The 23,655-nt window shown below is 43.7% G+C and overlaps 1 protein-coding gene across 1 annotated transcript in view; it reads left to right on the forward strand.

The window, feature by feature from the left end:
• The window catches only part of LOC311228495 (intraflagellar transport protein 88 homolog), a gene marked incomplete at both ends in the record, with an annotated part of 245,256 nt that overhangs the window by 158,348 nt on the left and 63,253 nt on the right, over positions 1-23,655 (forward strand). The window contains 7 exons of the mRNA XM_084314399.1: positions 7,900-8,008; positions 9,567-9,717; positions 9,852-9,967; positions 10,753-10,805; positions 16,412-16,477; positions 16,580-16,686; positions 18,020-18,089. Coding sequence (XP_084170525.1) covers positions 7,900-8,008; positions 9,567-9,717; positions 9,852-9,967; positions 10,753-10,805; positions 16,412-16,477; positions 16,580-16,686; positions 18,020-18,089 — 672 coding nt within the window. The remainder of the gene's footprint in view (positions 1-7,899; positions 8,009-9,566; positions 9,718-9,851; positions 9,968-10,752; positions 10,806-16,411; positions 16,478-16,579; positions 16,687-18,019; positions 18,090-23,655) is intronic.

The raw sequence follows: 23,655 nt of genomic DNA on the forward strand, positions 1-23,655 counted from the left end.
AAGTGAGATATCTGGGAATAACTATACCTAATAACCTAGCACAGGTAAAACCGATTCTAATATGGATGAAAAACGAGATGAGACCCAAATGGAAGTCAATTGAGTTGAATCTAGTGGAATCACTCAGCACATTGATCTTCTCCAGATATAAAAAAAAGCACAGATCAAAATACACAATTACTCTATATATAACACATTTAAAATCTGGAGGGAAATATGTAAAATAAATAAAATTAAGGAACAAGAAATGATCTGCTTAAGACAAATAGCATGGGACCCAGATTTTTCTCCAAACAGTATTGACGGTTTTTTTAAGACATGGGAAGCTAAGGGCCTCATACGTTTCTATCAAATGTACAATGAAGAAGTGGATTCTTTTGAAAATGTAGCTAATAAATATGCCTGTCCTAGTAATCACTTTCACCGATACCTGCAAGTAAGAAGCTACTTAAGAGAAAAAGTCCAAATTAAAACTCTTGAAGATCTCCACCCCCTACTGAAATACATGATAAAGACTCAACAAAGCCATAACCTCAAAAACACAACTGGACAAATCTACAAAATGCTCCAAGAAAACAAAATTGAAGATTTAAGCTATATTAAAAATAAATGGGAGAAGGAACTGAAAACAAACATACCAGATAAGGAGTGGAATCAAAGCTTTAAAGATATCTTCCATTACATAAAATCACCCTTTTGGCAGGAGTATGCTTGGAAAATAAATATGAGGTACTTTAGAACACCATCGAGTATGTCCAAATACGCACAAAATGATCCCGGCTGCTGGAGGGAGTGTGGGGAAAAGAATGCTGACCATACACATATTTTCTTTACATGTAAAAAAATTCAAATCTACTGGTCAGATATTCTAGACATAATGGAACAGATGTTTGAGGAAGTGGGTATAGAAAAACATGATATACTCTTAGGAACACGCCCCAAAAACCTACAAAAAGAAGAACTATACCTTTTTTTTATTTTGAGAGCTGCAGCACTTAAACAAATTACAAGAGCTTGGAAAAAACTTGAACCCCAGAAAGTAAACAAATGGTTAGAAACTGTAGAGGACATATATAGTATGGAAAAGGTAACCTACAAAATCAATAAGAATGAAAATATGCTGGGAAAAAGATGGGGTCTCTTTAAACTATGGAGGGGTACTAGTTGACAGACAGATCAGTCTTTAAGGAAGATTTTAAGTAACATGAAACAGTGATGATCTACTGATCAATTGTTGGGGAACACCCCTTAGGCCTACAGCTATACCTACAATGACAATTCAAGCCTTTTTACTTATTATTATTATTATTTTATTTAAATTTTTAGTTTTTTGGTTGGTTTCTTTTTTCTATTAATTTCTTATTTGTTTGCTGTTATTATTGTTGTTGTTGTTTGTTGTTTTTCTTGTGTGTGTGTGTGTGGGGACGGGTAGGGATGGATGTTGGATGTGTGCCGGTCCGGGATCTATGCTGGTGCTCGCCCCTTTGTTTGTGTTTTTGTCTCTTGTTTTTTGTATGGGTGATGGGTACAAAAAAAAATAAAAAAAAAATGTCAAGATTTGGAATATGCGTATGTACATTTGTGTGGGTATGTACGTATGTAAGTATGGACAGGTGCAGTTGTGTATGTGTATGTGGGTACACTTACTATACCTAAATGTAAAATGTTTTTCATTGACACAATAAAGTATAAAAAAAATTAAAAAAAATGAAAACCGGAGTCCAGGGTGAAGTTCTGCGGTTTTGCGGGTGCGTGTGGGCATAGCAACCGAGGTTATTCCCAGTGTTTACAGCAGAGCTGTCGCAATTATTTCCCATGTTCACGGCAGACTGTCGCAAACAATAGCAAGTTAGCAACCGAGCACGGGGTTAGAGTGATTAGAGCAGAGCCAGCTACACCAGTGTTTACAGCAGAGCTGTCCCAAGTAGCGTTATATGAAAATGATTGTAACAAACTTTTGTTCGAAACGTATTGTTGAAGAGTGTTGTGATCGACTGATGTCTGTTGTCGCATTCCTGACCCGACCAGAGTAAAACCTGTAGCTGCGGCTAAACTAAACTCATGTGTTGTCAAGTTATTGTTATAAGGAACCCAGTCCAGACTGCATCCCCTTAACAATTGTTTGTATTGAGCCGTATTGTATTGTACCCATTCTGCAATATGTTAAATAACGTTTGCATCCATTCATTATACTAGCGTTAACGTTACCACATTACGTTAGCATTTAAGCTATATACTATACATAGAGAATACCATTCACATTAGCATGTAGCTAACAACACCGGAGATATTTTTGTGAGACTAAACTATCCGCTCTTGGTGGTAAATTGTGTTGCTGTTGGTTTTGTTTCATCAACAAATGAGAGGCAGAACACACAGTGAATGTATCCCTTTGTTTATTGCACTTATTATTGCACTTATTTATTGCAAATATATGCTCCGTTGCTCCGTTAATAAAATGATATTTAAAGGTGGCGGCTATGTTGTTTCTAAACAGGAAGTGTAGTGAGCGTTCAACCTTTTCTGATTGGTTGAAATGGCGTTCATGTCTGAACAACATCGCCGCCTACTGCTTTGGCATTGTACTACATGTATCGGTTGCTGATTTTCCAGCCGCCGTGAGTACGCAATTATATGCGATTGTTCACCTGTGTGGACGGAGTTTTATTTTTTTCAAACTTCGGTTACATTAAATCCAGCGCTCGTGTGGACAGGGCCTAAGATCGTCTGAGCCTTCCGCAGAATTTGTCTGTTATAAATGTATGTCAAGGAAAGCTCCTGGGTCCCAATTATCTTGCTGGTAGGGATGTCCGATATTATCGGCCTACCGATATTATCGTCCGATATCGGCATTAAAATGTGATATCGGAAAATATCTGTATCTGTTTAAAAAAATATATATATTATTATTATTATTATTATCTTTTTACATTTCTATAACCTTTATTTACCCAGGCAAGCAAGTAAGAACTAATTCTGATTTTATTTATTGTCAAAAGTATGCATAATGTTGTGTTAATTCCACAACAAGAGATATGTAATGTTAATTACCTGAAATTATGCATATATCGGTATCGGTTGATATCGGTTGATATCGGTATCGGAAATTAAGAGTTGGACAATATCGGTATATCGGTATCGGTAAAAAAGCCAATATCGAGCATCCCTACTTGCTGGCTATCTTGACTATGTTGGCCAGACTGTTTTTGTTCTGTATTGACAGGTTGTCTGCAGGGCCGGACTGGGGAAATAATTCATACCGGGAGATATAGTGCGAAATATAGCCCCAATCAGGCCACTTTTTAAGCGGGGGGTCTGGGGGTCCCCCACCAGGAAATCTTTTGTTACAAAGACTTAATTTGCTGCATTCTGGTGAATTTTAGTGCATGTGAATCACAAACTAATGAGCCAACAATTGCTTAGTACAATGTACTGTTATGGACCTCAAATAAAACTGTTGTGGCACTAGCAATGCTACTCTCTCCACCTTCAAAAAGAAAAAAGCAAGAGCACAACATATTTTTCTATTTACTATTATAATACAGTTAACCACTCTCTCCTGTAAGGGCCTTTATTTTTCTTTGTTTTATCCCTCTCTCCTCCACCCTTTCTTTTTCTTCCACTGTCCATCTTGACATCAACGTTAATTGACTTTCGCTCTACTGTATCTCTCCCGAGTCCCTCACTGCCTGGCTGTTATTCTGCATCTGAGTGCCGTCTGCCATTCCATTCGCCGCCTCCGCTGTCAATCAGTTGTATCGCCTGGTCCCGCCTCCACCAATCACAAGCGGCAGCACGGCTCCATTGTGTGTGTGTGATCCGCGTGAGGGATAGTTCGTCAGATAGTTCTCCAACTCTGTCGCAGACAGTGAAATCCTGGTTGTTCCCCACCCACCTAGGTTATCTAACTATCGCGCCGCGCCGCCGCCACAACTAGAAACAATGGCCTGGCAAAAAAAAAATAAAAAATAATAATAATAATATATATATATATATATATTTTTTTATATCATTTTTTTTTTTTAAATCTGTGCAGGCCAGGCCACCGGGAAAACTCCCGGTGCTCCCGATGGCCAGTCCGGGCCTGGTTGTCTGTCATAAATCAAGTCTAGACTGTCTGACAAAAGTATCGTTTTATTTTTCAAATGTATTCAAGTATAAAGTTTCAAGTTTCTTTCAAGTTTCTTTAATAGTTGTCATACAGAAGTACAGAATACTTTTATACAAAATGCTTCTTACTGTTACGCTCCAGAGACTGTGCTAGACAAGATAAGTATGAAATAAAATAAAGTAGCATGTAAAAAGAAGTAAAAATAGAGGTCACAGTGTTCAGTATAGACATGAGTACATCATAAACATCATAACCATGTCACAACAGCAGTTATAATGTATATTATCATCAATACGTTAGTTTACCAATAGGTTAAAGTGTTATTAGATAGATTTTCGTTTTTGTTTTTCTATTGTTTTGGTCGCGAAAGTCGACCATTTAGGAAAAATTTAACGTCGGGAATTGTAGTTTCTTTGACGCCATTTTGAAGAGGACACGAGAGCTTTCGATGAGTGTTGGAATTTTTCTGAAAGACACTTCCCAAAGGCCTCTATGGGGCTTCAAGCAAATTACTTCTGTATGAATTTCTTTAATATCTCTTATTACTCTGGATAATAAACCACAAAACTTAACGTTATTGGCCTATATGCAGGGATGCGTTCTTCATGGGACGAGGCTGCACTCCGTGCAGCCAAAGATTTGAGCAGAAGCATGTGCACGCACACAGGAATGCGCTGCACTCACCAACTCGCTATAAGTACCCACCTGGGCTACTTTGCATATCAATAGCGCCGGTCGTCAGGTGTGTTAAATACGTTCTCAGATACATTCACACCTAACTTGTGAATGATATGTGTTACATTCCATTCGTAGAGGCAATTAGGCACTGTCTTTAGTCTGTGCTCAAGCGAGGGGACATTTATGCGCACGCGCCAGGAGCGCGCGTGCACGTGGCGTCATTAGCGTGCGTGCAATCAGAGTTGATATCAGGAACGCACCGCTGCCTATATGGGAGCACAGTTAGTTTGTCTCCCCTATTTTTTTTTTTTTTTTTTTTTTTTGTCTTTTTCCCCCTCCATTTTCCTCCGATTTTTCTCCCATCCCAATGTTAGTCGTATGCCAATTCCCAGTCCCTTCCTGGTCGCTGCGCACTTACCCCCCACAGTCAGATCATCTGGGAGAGTGGAGGCTACCACGTGCTTCCTCCGACACACGTCCAGCCAATCACCGCTTCTTTTCACCTGGCAGCGCGGATTCTCATTGAGAGGGCGTAGCGTGTGGGAGGATCACACTATCCCCCTCAAGTCCTATCCGCGCTTAGCAGGCGCCCCGACCGAACTGTAGGAGTCGCTGTTTACAACGACCCGGACCCACCCCGCCAGCTTCTCCCACCCTCTAATACAGCCAATTGTATTAGTGTGGACGGCCAGCCAAGCTGGTGACAACCCCGGAGTTGTCTCCCCTATTTCAACATGTATGGTGGAGGTAAACGGTACCCTATCCCCCCCCCTCACAGTGAGCTGTGGTGTTCCACAAGGAAGCATACTAGGACCGCTACTGTTCCTAATTTATGCAAATGACATGTCGTCAGCTTGTGACTGCAACTTGTTCCTGTTTGCGGACGACTCAGCCCTGCTGGTCTCTGACAAGAACAAGTTACAGGTTGAAAAAACCCTCAGCTCGGAACTAGGCAGAATCTGCATATGGCTCGCTGATAACAAACTATCATTACACATGGGCAAAACAGAGTCCATTCTCTTCGGTTCAAATAACAAACTCAGCAAGACCGACGGCTTCTCAGTTACAGTGGGTGACAATATTGTCACAAGGAAAGATGAAATTACCTACCTGGGTTCCATCCTAGAGGCTAATCTCTCCTGTGACAAAATGGCATCCAATGTAATAAAAAAAGTCAACCAACGAACTCGATTCTTGTACCGGATCTCCTCTCTGGTAAACAAGAATACCCTGAAGACTCTGGCAGGAGCACTCATTCAGGGGTACTACGACTATGCTTGCACCTCATGGTACCAAAGCACCTCAAAGGCGCTAAAAACAAAATTACAAACATCTCAAAACAAACTGGTCAGACTACTGCTTGACCTTACTCCTAGAACCCACCTCACCCCTGCCCACTTTGACAACCTAGGATGGCTTAGAGTAGACGACAGAGTACAGCAACTTGCAATGGGCCTGGTCTACAAGATACACTACACGACCAAGGTACCCATGTACATGTCAAAATACTTCCCAAAGGTCAGTGAATACCACGATCACAACACCAGAGGGAGCTCCACAAATCATGTTAAACCCAGATTCGGCTCAAATAAGGGACTAAACACGTTTCGCAATTATGCCACAAACACGTTTCGCAATTATGCCACATCAATGTGGAACGCCCTACCCAAAGCTGTAAAGGAATGTGGATCACTACCCACTTTCAAAACCTCTCTCAAGGGACACCTACGGGAGACTGCAATTCAACACTGGCCCCTGTAAATATCCTAACCCAACCCCCTCCAATGTACAGTCATTTACCTAGTATGGTTTTGTCAATAGTCCAATGTACAATTTTGTTTGTTTGTACAGTGTCTCCTCCCCCCCCCTCAATGTACAGTTTTACTTGTTTATACAGTGTGCCCCCCCCCCCCAACCACCTCCAATGTAAATTACCCAGTATGGTTGTCAATATCCCAATGTACCCAACCCCCCCCCCACCCAACCTCCTCCAATGTACAGTTCTACGTCAAATGTATATACTCCCTTTTCTTGACTCCTTCTGTATCACAAACAGTACTGTATTTGCAAATCTGGTATGTCATAAATGTATAGATGTAGCAGTACTGACTATCTGTATGTCATGTATGTCATATATGTCCTGATGAATTGAAAATGGGGGACCCTGATGTAAACAAGACGAAAGTCTTTCTCTGGTCTGCATCCCCTTAACAATTGTGTGTATTGAGCTGTACTGTATTGTACCCATTCTGCAATCTGTTAATAAAGTTTTCAATCAATCAATCAATTAATTAGTTTAAAAATGGTGGCACCCTAAAAAAAAAAAAAAGAAGCTACTGTACATAGTCGATTTCATTATCTGTTCTTATGCACGCCTGGTGATACTAAATCCAAATTGAACTCGGGCATTTGAAATATAAGATTTGGCACAATCCATAAATGTGCGAATTGGCTATAATAAGGTAATTTATAATCCTGCTATTCTATATTCTATAGTAATATTTCAAATAGCATTGGTCCGGATGGGAGAATTCAGTACAAAACCTTCTGTTTAATCATCTTCCCTTTATTCATTTCCTTAGATTTGTTGTACACATGATCTCAAAAATTTTCAGAAAATAGGGCTCCGGGTTTAAGAGGTTAATAGACATTATTGTATAATCCAGGGGTTCTTAATAGGCATTATTGTATAATCCAGGGGTTCTTAATATACATTATTGTATAATCCAGGGGTTCTTAATAGACAGTATTGTATAATCCTGGGTTTTTTATTAGACAGTATTGTATAATCCAGGGGTTCTTAATAGACTGTATTGTATAATCCAGGGATTGTTTCTAATAGTAATAGTAATAAACTAACCTACACTGTAGCACTCAACACTTTGATGAACATTGTTACTCAGCTGATAGAGTTGTGCCCTTCCTGATGACTTGTCGTACAGAACTTGTAAGTCACTTTGGATAAAAGCGTCTGCTAAATGTAAATGTAATAGACAGTATTGTAAAATCCAGGGATTGGTTCTCAATAGACAGTATTTTATGCAACGTGCAACAGGTCTAATTTATGCAAACTGCAACAAGTCTAATTTTTTACCTCCCCCCCTGTGCAGGTTTGACCTATAAGAGGCTGACTCGTCTGGAGGAGGCTCTGGACTGTTTCCTGAAGCTCCACGCCATCCTGAGGAACAGTGCGCAGGTCATGTACCAGCTGGCCAGCCTGTATCCTCATAGAGAGAGAGACACCAGAGAGAGAGACACCACACCAGAGAGAGAGACACCACACCAGAGAGAGAGACACCACACCAGAGAGAGAGACACCAGAGAGAGAGAGAAAGAGAGAGAGAGAGAGAGAGAGAGAGAGAGAGAGAGAGAGAGAGAGAGAGAGAGAGAGAGAGAGAGAGAGAGAGAGAGAGAGAGAGAGAGAGAGAGAGAGAGAGAGAGAGAGAGAGACTGAACTGGTTCACTGATGAGGCTGGACTTCTGTGTGTAGTTTTGCAGGGCGACTGATCTTATGAGGGGGAGAGAGAGAGAGAGAGAGACACACACATACTGTGTCTATGAGTGTCTGGTATGATCGTGTGCTCATGTGCAGGCATGCAGTGGTGGTCAAACGCGGTTAAATGCCGTTTAGGCTACGTCACTGAGGCAGAAGTGCGCGCATCCTATTATTATGCAAAGTCTAGGTGATAAGTGCCGGCCGGGGTATACGGCGCGACGACACAAAAATGACTTGTTGCGCCGTATACCCCGGCACTTATCACCTAGACTTTGCATAATAATAGGATACCGACAACCAAAATACAAGCCTTGTAGGTGGGGGGTTGCTTGATCTCCCGACTGGAAGGATGAGACAAGCTGTATCATCTGTTCTGTGCGCAACCGAGGGAACATGTATGCGCACGTGGCGTTTGGCCTTGGCCCATATTACGACTGCACCACTGCTCATGTGTGTTTGAGTGATGCGTGCATGAACATGTGTCCATATGTATTTTTGTGTCAAAGTATAGAGAGGACATGGATACTGTATAGGAGGGGTTTCTAATGGGTTTTTTCTTCAGGGACTCATAGGAAATAGTCTAATATAATATACTAGGGTGTAACGGTACACAGAAGCCACGGTTCGGTACGTACCTCGGTATTGGGGTCACGGTTCGTTACAACAGAAAAAAAATATTTATAATAATTATTATTAATATAATTTTTTTTTCTTTTTTATATATTATATTTATGATAATTATTATTATTATTATTTTTTTGAACAAATGTTTTTTTATTTTATTTATTTTTTTGACATGACAACCTTTACAGTAGAAATCCACTATAAAACACATACATGTTCTTACTCGTTCTTCCCCCCCCACCGGACCCCCCTTGAATACATCCATTATTCCGTTTGATACCAAGGATTAATAGTTCATATAATGTTTTATCCTCTCCACCACCCCTAACCAGATTTCTATGCTGGCTTCATTAATACCTAGAATTCGTGCAGTAGATATCTCCAGGTAAATCACATCAAGATATGTAAGAATCCATACCCTCCGGCACATTTTATCAGGTTGAATCCAGCGTGATGCTATCAGCTTTTTGGCAGCCGTAGTACCGGACAAGATTAGCCTCTTTATGTGTACAGAGTGTGATACCTGAGAGACATCATTCAGCAGCAATACAGAAGGCTTTACAGGTATTGTCAAATACAAAAAGTTTATGTGAGTGTACGTGGGTTTTGTCAGTGTATGTGCTCAACGGTGTGTTAGTCCTTCACTCGTCGCCCCAGCTATGAGTTGCTGGAGGATCCCCAGCAGGCCATAGAGTGGCTGATGCAGCTCATCAGTGTGACTCCCACAGACCCCCAGGTGTTGGCCAAGCTGGGAGAGCTGTACGACAGCGAGGGAGACAAGTCACAGGCCTTCCAGTACTATTATGAGGTAGGACACAAGCTACACATAAGAACCACTGGACCAGGGACATTCTCTGAAGGATGAAATGTTATACTTTCTATCTGCACAAACAAATAAATTAAACAAAATTAAACTCAAATCTCTGTTGTTTTGATCTCTAGTCTTTCAGATATTACCCATCCAACATCGATGTGATTGAGTGGCTGGGGGCTTACTACATCGACACCCAGCTCTGGGAGAAGGCCATCCAGTACTTTGAGAGAGCCACGCTCATTCAGTAGGTCTTCATTCAAAATGTCAGAATGACAAGAGACTGTCCTGCTGGTTCACAAGGTGGAAGCACATACGATGTATAGTCACATGGTTGTTGGTTTGAATCCAGCTCCTAATCTTTGTGGTCCATTATCTGTCTCCCCCCCATTTATCCTGTCACTCTCCACTGTATGCTGTCTAGTAAAGCAGACAATTACATAAAACAATCATTAAGATATGATTGAAAGAAAATGTCAGTCTAACTTTTTTATACAGTAACTTTATATGTTGCTCTCATGTCAGGCTCAATTTCTTTAAAAGAAGAAATCCCAACCTGAGCATGACATACAAAGCAAAATGGCTGCCGTGTGAATATGGTCAATAGCCATGTCCATTCCAAGTTATTCACAGTGTGTCGCATGCTGTGTGCTGCTCTACACAAGCAGAGTGTGTTGTACCCGGTGTGATGTGATCCAATCCAATCCAACTTTATTTATAAAGCGCTTTAACAGCCACAGGGGCACAAAGTGCTGTACAGGGGGAGCATATTAAAAACTATAAGCAGCACAAAAAATAGGACACAGTAACAAAACGATACAACAATAACACAGTAAGACAATAAGATCATAAAATCAACAAACTACATGGTGTCGAAAGCCAGAGAGAAAAGGTGGGTCTTAAGGAGGCCTTTGAAACGGGGCAGTGATGAGGCCTGCCTAATCTGCAGTGGCAGCTCGTTCCACATTTTGGGGGCGACAACGGAGAAGGCACGGTGATGACGATGTGTCCTTTTCCAACTGTGTTCCTCAGGCCAACACAAGTCAAGTGGCAGCTAATGGTGGCCAGCTGCTACAGGAGAAGTGGTAAGAAACACATGGTACTTTAACAGGAGGTACTGTCTATCTTTACTTAACCCTTTCACTACAACACTATAGAAGGTTAAACTTTCACTACCACACTACAGATGGTTAACCCTCTTCACCCTGCTTTCCCACGGCAAGCGGCTACGGCTGCCCAAGACATTGAAAACCCGCCACACACTCAGTTTCTTCCCCTCAGCAGCTTGCCTAGTAAATTTGTCAGGTGTCCCCCCTGCTCCACCCCCCCCCCCCCCCTCTATGGCGAGCTGCTAGGGCTGGAATTTTTAACTTTATTTTGCACAGACAACATGTCCTTAGCCATTGCACTTTATTGACTTGTGAAAAAAGTTTATGCACTGTACTGTATATTCCGTATCACGTTCTTAATGAACTAACCAATTACAAAAATAAATCCCCCCCCCGACGCAGACCCCCACCTCCCAGACAAGCTGAACACCTTCTTTGCCAGGTTTGAGAAGCCTCTTAAAGACAGCTGGCCCATCCCACCCCCTCACCTATCCACCCCACTCACCATTGACACAGACACAGTGAGGAACCTGTTCCGGAGGCTGGATAAGGGCAAAGCAGCAGGCCCGGATAACATCTCACCTGTCTGCCTCAGCTATTGTTCTGACCAGCTAGCACCAGTCTACACGGGCATCTTCACCACCTCACTCCAGCAAATGCAGATCCCAGCCCTCTTCAAAAAATCCACCATCATCCCCATACCCAAGAAAGGAAAAATATCTATCCTTAATGACTACATACCCGTGGCCTTGACGGCAGTAGCCATGAAGTTGCTGGAACGCATACTCCTGTCATTTCTAAAAATACTCACATCCCCCCTGATGGACCCCCTACAATTTGCCTATCGCTCAAACCGGTCTACTGACGATGCAGTCAACCTGGCACTGCACTACACCCTCCAGCATCTGGAGACCAAAAACAGCTATGCACGGATACTTTTCATTGACTTCAGCAGTGCCTTCAACACCATCAACCCCCTCATACTATTTCAAACCCTGGCCAACATGAACATTGCCCCCTCCCTCTGTTTCTGGCTGCTGGACACACTGAAGGGCCGCAAACAAGTAGTCCTACAATAACCACACCTCTCTCCCTCTGACCACCAACATCGGAGTACCACAGGGGTGTGTTCTATCCCTGTGGCTTTTTTCCCTCTATAGGGGTCTCAAACTCAATTTACCTGGGGGCCACTGGAGGTAGAGTCTGGGTGAGGCTGGGCCGCATCAAATATTCCACAAAAAAAGAGTTTCAAGTATTCAAAAAAAAAGTACAACTGATCCAATCTTCTCAATCTTTAGCAATAACATTTCAGAACATGAACAGTTCTTCAGAACATGAATGGTTCTTCAGGCTTCTCAGTGGTGTCAGTGGACTCATCCACAGCTATGGAAATGCACTGTGCATTTTTTTTATTCTATCACAAAGCTGTTTAATCAAATCACCAGCCAGTATTTCAGTTATTCTGGTTGCTGTGCGATCTGAGGGGGATTTGCTTTTGTTTGCCTTCAAACATGGTCTCCATCACTTCAGTCATACATTATTTTCAAATAGCTACCGTTTCTGGGCGGCTATGTGGTGTAGTGGGCAAGGTGCTCGCCACAAAATCTGGAGACGCTGGGCTCGCCTGTTCGGGTCCAGCGCTCCACATTAGCTTTCAGTTTAGCTGGTCGTCCACAGTAATACACATTGGCCGTATTACGGGGAGGGAAACTGAAGGGTGGGGATCGGGCGTTGTGGACAGCGACTCCTACAGGTCGGTTGGTGCGCCTGCGCAGTAGAATCAGGAAGTGTCGGGGGCAGCGTGAGCCTCCCACGCGTTACTCCTCGCCACTGAGAGATCGAGCTGCGCAGGTGAAAAGATGCGACTGCTGTTACCTCAAGTACCGGAGGGGACTTGTGCTATGTATGACTTAGTCCACATTGCAGCCGGCTTGTGGGAGGCAAGAAACAGCGTTCGTGACAGGGGAGGGTTGAATTGGATGATACGAAATTGGGATGGGAGAAAATATAGAAAAGTGGGAGAAAGAGTGGATAAAAAAAAAATAGCTACCGTTTCTTGGCATATAGTCACATAATTGGTTTGGTGCTGGGACCAGGGGAGTAGCTGGGGGGGGGGGTTAGGATGATTCCAAGGGCCCAGCACTGGGGGGGGGGCCAGAGAACACTATTATTATCTTTTTATTAATATGGTTTTATTATTATCCTAAAGTAAGTTAATGTAGATGACTCAAAAGTATAATTGCCTTTATTATAAAATAAAATTGATAAAAACCATATTATGCGTTTTCATTAATAAATAAATGCCCCAAATTTTTTTATAGATTGGGGCCCCCAAATTTTTTTATAGATTGGGGGCCCACAAATTGATTCTTTCATGGGGCCCTGAATCTCCAGCTACGCCCCTGGCTGGGACTCAGGATGAACGCATATTTTTCCGTCCATTCACCTTTGAATTGCAGTCGACTTTTCTTTTACTGACCATCTTTGAAAATGCCATATTTTTCTGCTGGCTGCCTGCTGGCGAAAATAGGCTAATAGCTACATTTATCTCACAGAGATAAAACTGGGAGCGAGTTTACTGTAGATGCGCTTTCAACTCTGCTCCGACTTGAACTGAAAGAGAGAGACGACATGCAGTCCGTGAAGACCCGCCCTACTCCCCTACTCTGCCTCTGATTCGCAGACTGTGGGTGAGGGCCCGCGTCCACCAATCTCACAAAAACACTGGCAGTGCGCCGGCAGTGCTGGCATGAAGCGCATCTTGTAGATGACAGAAAGAATTCTACAGCCATCCTTTTAACGTTTTTTCCTGCCGCGGTTTTGCACATATTATAGCATATTTTAAAAACTTTATTGTATATTAATTATATATATAGTTATTGCCTGACACCACAGTTCGCCCTTTGCATTTTATTAGCTTTTTAGTAGTATATTCGTGTAGTTATTATTATTAGTGTATTTGTGCTTTGTCGCAAATCTCAATGGCCCGTCTACTGTGGGAGACAGCCAAGACAGGCAGGCAGCTCCGGTGTCAGGTTACAAACAGAGTGGTAGATATGAATGGCTGTGATTGGTTGTCTGAAAATGAGCTCAGCGCATCGCTCTGAAAGTTCAGAAAGTTTCAACTTTCGGCCGCACAAAAAAGCTGAAAAAAGAAGCCGACTGCAGCGCATTTCCTATAGGCGGCGCATGCGGCCGCATACGCTCTCTCCCCATTGGGATACATTGAAAAAAGACGCGTGCGGTCATAAATATGAGGCAGGTGGATCCGCGCCCTGAGGGGGAAAAACGCTGACGGGACGCGTATGTGATTGGACCAGACCCGTACACACAGACAGACAGTGGCAGTGCTGCCGGACATGCAGAGCACTGCTCGCAGAGGAGAGAGATAGCGAGGATGCATTTGCTTCCACTTTACTTGATATCACTCCAGAATCACGTTTCAACCAAGTCACTAACATAACGTTGCTGTCATGAGCCTGCGCTATGGTAGCCTACAAGTGATCAAATAAATAAAACTTCCAACTCTCGCGCAACGACTCGCGGGCCGCATTAACACTAAACGTTGATGTCCAGTAGGGGGCCGCAAAATATCATCCCGCGGGCCACAATTGGCCCGCGGGCCGTGAGTTTGAGACCCCTGCTCTATACCAACAACCTCCGATCAGCATCCCCCTCAGTCAAGACGCTGAAATACGCGGACGACACTACCATCTTAGGGCTGATCTCTAACAACAAGGAGGATGACTACCGGTTGGAGGTGGAGTGGACACTAACGTGGTGCAGAGAACACAACCTCATACTAAATGAAAGCAAGACTGTTGAATTTATCATTGACTTTAGGAAAACCACACCCACTAAAACACCCATGCTCATCAACAATCAACCCATTTCAGCCACAGACACATTCAAATACCTAGGAACATACATCAGCAATAAACTAAACTGGGACCATCACACCACTCATCTACTCAAAACAGCCAATCAAAGACTATTTCATCTCAGACAACTCAAGAAATACAAGGTCAGGAAGAACTTAATGGTACAATTCTACACAGCCATAATACAAAACATTATATCATTATCCATCACTGTATGGTACGGCAACACACCCAAACACACACTACACAGACTAGATAGGATCATAAAAAGGGCATCCAAAATGCAAACTCCCCACCCTGGACTCCATACACAAACTTCACACCATCACACGCGCAAACAAAATCATTAGTGACCCCCTGCACCCAGCTCATCACCTCTTCCAACACCTCCCCTCTGGTAGGAGGTTTAGGTCACTAGGTAGTCGTACTGTAAGGTTCAATAATAGTTTCTTCCCCAAGGCCATACAACTGCTCAACTCCAACTCCTCCTAAATTTACCCCCTGCTGTTATGTTTCTCTGGTTTATGTTACATTGAACTGACATCTATAGTTTTTCGTACTGTACTGTTTCCGTCATGTATATGTTCTAGGTGGTGTTTTCTGTACTGTACTGTTCCATGTGTCTTTTATGTTTTATGTGGTGTATTGTCGCAGCTACCACCTGCACCGTGCTTGAATTCCACCGGCCTGGCCGTGTGGCAATAAAAGGAACTTGAACTTGAACTATGTGTTTTGTAAACATAATGGTGATTAAAGTAATTTGAATCTGGTAGTGAAGGGTTAACCTTCTGTAGTGTAGTAGTGAAAGCTTTAACCCTTTGTAGTGTGGTAGTCAAAGCATTAACCTTCTGTAGTGTGGTAGTGAAAGGGTTACCCCTTTGTAGTGTGGCAGTGAAAGGGTTAACCCTTTGTAGTGTGGTAGTGAAAGGGTTACCCCTTTGTTGTGTGGTAGTGAAAGTGTTAACCCTTTGTAGTGTGGTAGTGAAGGGTTAATGTAAGCAGTTCCTCCAGGGGATGCTATGCTGGTTCCGTCCGGTAGGAGGTTTTACAAATAAAGGCTGCAATCGTCCAGCTCCCTGCTGTTATCACCCTGTAGTTTGCAAGGCGACCAAAATAAATTAGGTTGGGTTCGATGTTGGATTCACAGCACACGTTCACACATGTTCAGCCGCGGTTGCAACTCTTCCATCTCTATGGTGGTGTAGTTTGGGGGTCATGGTACCTGTGGTGGTGTAGTTTGGGGGTCATGGTACCTGTGGTGTAGTTTGGGGGTCATGGTACTGGTGGTGTACAGTAGTTTGGGGGTCATGGTACCTGTGGTGTAGTTTGGGGGTCATGGTACCTGTGGTGTAGTTTGGGGGTCATGGTACCTGTGGTGTAGTTTGGGGGTCATGGTACCTGTGGTGTAGTTTGGGGGGCATGGTACCTGTGGTGGTGTAGTTTGGGGTTCATGGTACCTGTGGTGTACAGTAGTTTGGGGGTCATGGTACCTGTGGTGTACAGTAGTTTGGGGGTCATGGTACCTGTGGTGTAGTTTGGGGGTCATGGTACCTGTGGTGTACAGTAGTTTGGGGGTCATGGTACCTGTGGTGTACAGTAGTTTGGGGGTCATGGTACCTGTGGTGTACAGTAGTTTGGGGGTCATGGTGTAGTTTGGTGATACTGAACGTGGTCCTACTGCATCTCTTTGTCTCTTCTTAGGAAACTACCAGAAGGCCCTGGAAACCTACAAAGACATCCATCGGAAATTCCCAGAGAACGTAGAATGTAATTAATTTAGTTTGCTTTGCAATTTTCAACAATACTCTTACCTTATGACAGATAAGTAGAATAGAATAGAATATATATATATGTATACATTGTGTCCAGGCCTGCGGTTCCTGGTGAGGTTGTGTACAGACATGGGTCTGAAGGAGGTCCAGGAATACGCCACCAAGCTGAAGAAGGCGGAGAAGATGAAGGAGATCAGAGAACAGGTAACAAGTTATTTCTTCCACTAAATACAATCAAATGTCTGGAACTGGAGCCGTTTGCCACTGGAAGTGTCACAGGTCTGGAGAGAGAGAGAGAGAGAGAGAGAGAGAGAGAGAGAGAGAGAGAGAGAGAGAGAGAGAGAGAGAGAGAGAGAGAGAGAGAGAGAGAGAGAGAGAGAGAGAGAGAGAGAGAGAGAGAGAGAGAGAGAGAGAGAGAGAGAGAGAGAGAGAGAGAGAGAGAGAGAGAGAGAGAGAGAGAGAGAGAGAGAGAGAGAGATCCCTGCTCTGTTATATCCTCTGGCTCAGTGTGGGAAAGTGATGTCATCATAATTCAGTTGGATCCCACTACAGTGTTTGTTTTGATTGAATTTGTCTCTGTGGAAACCAGCCTGGATCAAAAACAATAGCGACCGGCCACGTCCTAGAATAGAATAGAAATCCAGAGGGAAATTCGGCACTACAGATCGCTCACATTGAACAACAATAAACATTTAGGTAGTCAATAGGATTAGAAATAAGAATATAATAATATTAAAAATAAGAATAAAATAGAATAAATAATACAATACGGTCCTGGATATACATTCTAAAATCTTAAATATACAACTATCCAGCCAACAATATACAGAAATATACAGTAAAATGTACAGTAATAAGTGTGAAAATGTAAAGTGAAAAGTGTCCAGGAAGATTGTGAGAAGTGTAAATATTTTTAAAGTGTCCAAGAAGATTTCGCCAGGCTGTACTGTCACCCTGTGCTCAGTGATGCAGTGAGGCACAGTGATGCCTCTAAATGTATAGATGTAGCAGTATTGTCTATCTGTATGTCATGTATGTCATATATGTTATGATGAATTGAAAATGGGGGACCCTGATGTAAACAAGACGAAAGTCTTTCTCTGGTCTGCATGTGTGTATTGAGTTGTACTGTATTGTACCCATTCTGCAATCTGTTAATACAATTTTCAATCAATGCGTTATAGTTTCAAGTTTCAAGTTTCTTTATTAGTTGTCATACAGAAATACAGAATACTTTTGCATGAAATGCTTCTTTCTGTTTTGCTCCTGAGAGTGTGCTCTGAGAGAGAGTCTTATGGCTGTCGGAATGAAGGACTTCCTGTGCCGTTCAGTGTTACATCTACAGTAGGAGTTTTAGTCTAACACTGAACGTGCTCCTTCTTTCAGCCAAGTCCAAGTATGTTTTCTATTACGTGGCTTAGCCATTGTCGTGTGCTATTTAGCCGCTTTCTGCTCACGACGTTACATCCTTCACGTCACGTCATTTTCAGAACCATTTTACTACCACTTTCCTCTCCCTCTCCTTCCATCTCTCCAGAGGGTAAAGTCTGCGAGGGAGGGCAGCGCCAGAAGCCGAAGAGAGGGCAGGGAAGGCAGCGCCGGTAGTGGTGAGTGAGCACTCTATTATTATCCTCATCATAATCACCTTGTTTTCTTGTGTTCCGTCTACTATCATGCTGTTGTTGACCTCTCTGCCTTCTCCTTCTCTCTACTGTCTATGTACGGTTGGACAGCGGGCTCCTCCCCTGCCCTTGTTCTCTCCCCCACTAAGGAGCCCAACATTATGGGTATTACTCCTGTGTTACTCCTCTTCTAGAATAGTGTCATCTTAGAGTCCTATACAGGTAGAGTCGTTGTAGAAATCCCAGTTTGTACTTGCTTGCTGCTAGGACTGAACAGTTCATTGACTTTATTTCTATTGGAAATCACAATTTCACTGCTGCTCTTGGTGCTAAGACCCCTGAGAGGAATCGTTTAGGATTCCTGCAGTACTAATGCAGGATAGATGTATTTTAATGTATTTAGTTGTCCACTACCACTGTACAGCCCATATATATAAATCCTACTGCCATCTCTTCAGTGGTCAGTGTCAGTTCTCAGGTTGAGTCTTTCTTGGCTGACTGGAATCTCATCATTTGCCTTCACATAATGTCACAGCCTCCACGCACAGCCACTTAAAGGAACATGCCAAGAAATGTACTTACCGTCTTCTCCAGAGTCAGATGAGAAGATAGATACCAATAAAATGCTATCCGGCTGCATGCTAGCCTAGTTTAGCACAAATGAATGGAAGCGGATGAGAAAAGACTAGCCTAGCTTAAAACTCTGGGACAGGTAGGGCGGCTGGGCGCTCGCCACCAACGCAGGAGATACTGGTTATAAGGGCCAACTTGACTAAACAAAAACAATAAATCTATAAAGCCCTTGAGGAGGCTGTTACTGGCTAAAATATATAGTTGACGTGTCTGTGGCTCGTGAAGGCTACTCGTCTGATCCAAAAATAGAATGTCCACAAGGTCCGTTGCAATAATACCCCCAACTGGGTTTATTTACACGAAATGATAATCGATGCACAATTTGCATGTGATATGAAGTAACGCCAACGGTAATATCCTGCACAACATAACATTCCTATACTACAAACAAAACGATTCACCAAACAATGATAACGTGCCGTGTCGATGTGACGTGACAACGGTCAAAAAGTGTTAGGCTCTGCCGGTAACCAAACACACCTGCCTGTCATCAGTCCCGTTACCCATTAAGTAGCTACGTATGTCACCTACTGGTGAGCAACGGGAACTGATGCCATAAACCCAATTTGGCAAGCTGGCAGGCACAATGTATACAGGCAGAACTCAACATAAATAGATAAAACAAAACAAATGCATACAATATAACACATGGCACTACAACCATGTAAATTGGCTCTTACACGCCGGCCTCTAATTGTTAAGTCATAACATATAACAATTATAACATAAAATGAAAAACAAAAAGAGCCAAAGTGTGCCATAACCACAAAACAAATCCAATCTTTGAGACTATGGCCTCATGCATAACAAAACAAAACTTAGGACCAAGCCCGGTCACTGGTCATTCCAAGATCAATGCCTTGGCCTTTAAGCACCGAGCACCCCAAGCCGTTCCCGTCTGGGAAGGCCTCTAAAACTCTGCAGAGGGGCTGCAGAGTCGAAAATGCCAATAATATCTCCCGCCATCTTGTCCATTGGCGCTCAATATCATTGGGAATGTTTTCATCCCAGCTGCACACTCTTCTCCACAGTTTGAGCAGCATGGACTTGGCAGGAAGTGTAACTGGGCCAAGGAAACTCAAGGGATGGCACACCGAAATCTGGTTGTTCAGTGAAGTTCCCAGGTTGCTCAGTGTCTCTTCCAATCTGCTCATGGAAATCATATTGACAGTGGCCACTGAAATCCCATCATTTTCTTGCAGGGGGCCATTGACCACCCAGCCCAGAACAGTTCTCATAGCATACGGACCATTTCCACGGCCGTTGATCACCTCCCAAGGTTCCAATAACCTGGGAGCATTGGTACCAATCAATAGATCAACATTTGCCTTTATGCTGGGAATTTGGACATGGGACAGGTAAGGCCACTTCACCAAATCTTCCTGTGATGCAACATTGTCACTGGTCACAGGCATTTTCCTTTGTGAAAGGACTTCTGGGAGGCTATAGAAAGTGTCCCCATTGAGACCAGAGACTTCCAAACCTTTCAGTGAGGTACTTGATACCACCTGCTCCTGGCTCAAAGTGCGCAGAAGGAAGTTGGTCGGTGGTCCAGTCACATCCAATGCACTCATTAAATGTTCAGAACAAGGGGCGGCTACGTGGTGTAGTGGGCAAGGTGCTCGCCACGAATGCGGAGCCGCTGGGCTCGAGCCCAGCGCTCCACATTGTAAGTTGGGTCAAGAACCAACATTCTGTGACCATTCTCTGGCTAAGATGTTTTGATGATTGATTTGACTTCTATGGACCTTTTATAAAATATTTAGCCCCTGTGTCCCTCCGAAAAATCCCAGCATTTTTTGTCAGATGGCCAAATCGAAAATATCTGCTGACGCCATCTTGAAAAATGTACTTTTGATCCAGAGCACCTAGAATCATGTATGAATACACTTTTTTGTGTAAGTCAACCATGACGAATCCAGAAATCCAAGATGGCCACCATCCAGTAGAGCAAAAATGTAGAAAGAGACAGCAGAGTGAAAATGTAACTTTTGAATGGGAAAGTAAGATTTGGTGTTTGGGCAGGGCTTCAGACTAACAACTTTCCCAATAGCTAGCTAGCTAGCAACAACAACTAGTTAGCTAATATAGTCATTGTAGCCCTGTGTTTGGGGTTTGTTAACCCTTGTGTTGTGTTCGAAAGCTGTTTCTTTCAGGAGTTATTTTGATGATGTTCTGAGCTTGTGCTCAGCCTTCTGTTTCAAAAGGTATCTTGGACCACGCCATCTCGCCATTCCTTGACATGAAGAACTCCTGTTGACCTCGCTCATCCAGGCCTTCTTCTTCAATAGACTGCGAGTGTGTGTGTGTGTGTGTGTGTGTGTGTGTGTGTGTGTGTGTGTGTGCGCATACGTGCGTGTGCACATGTGTGTGTGCGTACGTGCGTGCATGCGTGCACTATCCCTTCATACAATGGGTTTCACGCTGGCTTGAATATGGAGCAGAGGAAGAGCAAGGCTTATTTTCATACATCTTACAATAAACCGCCCAACAAGTCAGTTGTGAATGACATCATGGAGAAGCTGTCTACCATCATCGCAACTAAGCACATGCCCTTCGCCTTCTTAGTGGGAGATCATCCTGTGTACGTCCTCATCACTCTGCTCAACGCCGAGAACCCAAACAAGTACCATGACATTGTACCCTTTCTTGGTCCCTTCCATACACAGTGTGTGATGATGAGCGCTATCTACAAGCGCTACAAGGGGAGTGAGCTAGGAGATGTACTTGTGGCAGGAGGAGTTATTGCAGAGGGCTCCGTCGACGTGCACTGAAAGGCAAGCATTACAAGAGGGGGCTGCGTTGCTTGAGGCTCATCTATGAGGCACTCATGAGTCAGCTGGTAAAGGGGAGGCTCATGCCCAACCTGGCTGATGAGACAAGGGAGAACCTTGAGATTCTGAGAGATATGCGTCTCTCCCAAGAACCCTGTGCAGCTGCACATGCGGCACTGGAGGATGATACTGACCTCGAGAGCCTCATCACCAATTTATTCACCCAGGTGGAGGCCAGTGACATGGCAGACTACTGGAGGGACTTCCTGTCTATGACGGATGCACTCATGCAGAATGTGCATGCAGTACATATCTGCAACTTGGATGAGTATGTCAGCTCTCTGCGTGCCATGCTGCCATGGATGGTAGTGTACGACAACAATAGGTATGGAAGGTGGCTGCCTGACTTCTGGGCAATGCTGACAGCTCTCCCTGCGGATCAGGTCGCCTTCCTTCGTACTGACTTCACTCAGTCCATCACAGGCAACCCCTACTCCAACATGGCCTGGGACATGTGGATCGAGTGTACAATGAACAAGGGCAGCAAAATGAAGTCTGGCTGGCTCTCCATCCTCCAGAATGAGAAGCAGCTGCTGGTGCACTCCAGAAATCTGAACAATTTGGCCAAGATCCGGGTGGCTCACAATGCCCTGGCCACCACACACAAAAAAGCCAAGAGGAAGCACATAGAATGTGGTCCGAAAAGGATGAGAGAAGATGAGCAGCGCGTGCAGGACCTGGTCGCATGCATGCATGAGTTTGATTCCTTCCTATTTGATCCAGCCTCACCCATCCTCCACACCCTACAGTCAGCCATGCCTGCCTCTGATGAACTCATCGCGGACTTCAACTCAGCCTATGCTGTGGGAGAGGAGAAGTTGACCAGCTTCTTGCAAGACCGAGTGTTCAGTAAGAAAACCTCCCTCCATGCACCTGCCCCTCTGAGCAAACGCTTGACATTTGCCAAGCAGACCTGCATGGAGAAGCCCGGGGAGGAACTCAAAGCAAGAGCTGCTGAGATGGAGCGGAGTGCTCTCAAGGCAGTGATCGACCTGGTTGAGGTCAGTCAACTTGTGAATCTCTCAGTTGCTGGAACATCGTGTTGTCGAGGAATGTGTGGCCTTATTCAACTCCAATGGCACATATAGGAAGACACAGAAGAGCAAGCTCATTCAGAAGCTCTCTCTCCAATCTGTAGATCTGCAAGAACCCTACACCGCTCTTGTCGACATGGGCATGATCTGGAGGATGGCAACCCCATCAGCAGAAGATCGGCAGACACAAGATGGCACCCCATACAAGTGGTTGGACTATGTCCACAAGGTATCATCCATCATCCTTGCCCGCCATGGTGATGCTGACCGTATTTTCTGTGTAAATGACCCGTACGACGCAGCATACTCAACTAAAGATGATGAGCGAGATCTGCGGGTCAGCGTTTCCGTTAGCCGGTAATTACCGGTATTTGACCGGCAAAATATGTTGAAGTCCGAATATTTAAATCTCTCCGGTCTTAATGTCCGGTGAAAATAATTCCTCTAAGCACAATTTTATTATTTGAATTGTATTAAAATCGGCTAAAATTAAATAGCCTATGCGAATGAACGAAACAATAATTCCATTTTCAGTTTCATTGTTGCTTCACTCTGATAGGATGGCGCCGCTCAGATGTGAAACTTATTTTTATTTTTTTTTAGCCTGCGCGCTCTGGCCACCATAACGACAAACAGGTATACGAGGAAGAGAGAGAGATGGCGAAACAAGCTAAGCTTAGTAAATATTTCATGAAACCAAGCACAAGCAGGTCTAATAATGACAACGAAGATGAGTCTTCTGAACTTGAAGTCACAGAGACCGCTGACGCTGATGCCGTGGTGGCTCCCGCGGAAAAGAAACAAAAATGTCGAGCGTACTTTTACTATTAATTTATTGATTGAACCACAAAGAGCATCCCCAGTCTGCTGCTACCGTTGCGAGCCTCGCCTGTTCCAATGGGGATCTATTAAAGTCAAACCAGCAACTAAAGTCGCTGTTCTCGCAGCCGTCGCAGGTACAAAACGGATAGGCACAACGAGAGACGGGGTGAGTGACTAGTGTTGACTGCAACTGTTGGTTGACTGCCGTGTCACATAGTAATGCATATT

Source organism: Notolepis coatsorum (assembly GCF_963971535.1).
Source record: "Notolepis coatsorum genome assembly, chromosome: 5".
In the NCBI taxonomy this organism is placed as follows: domain Eukaryota; kingdom Metazoa; phylum Chordata; class Actinopteri; order Aulopiformes; family Paralepididae; genus Notolepis; species Notolepis coatsorum.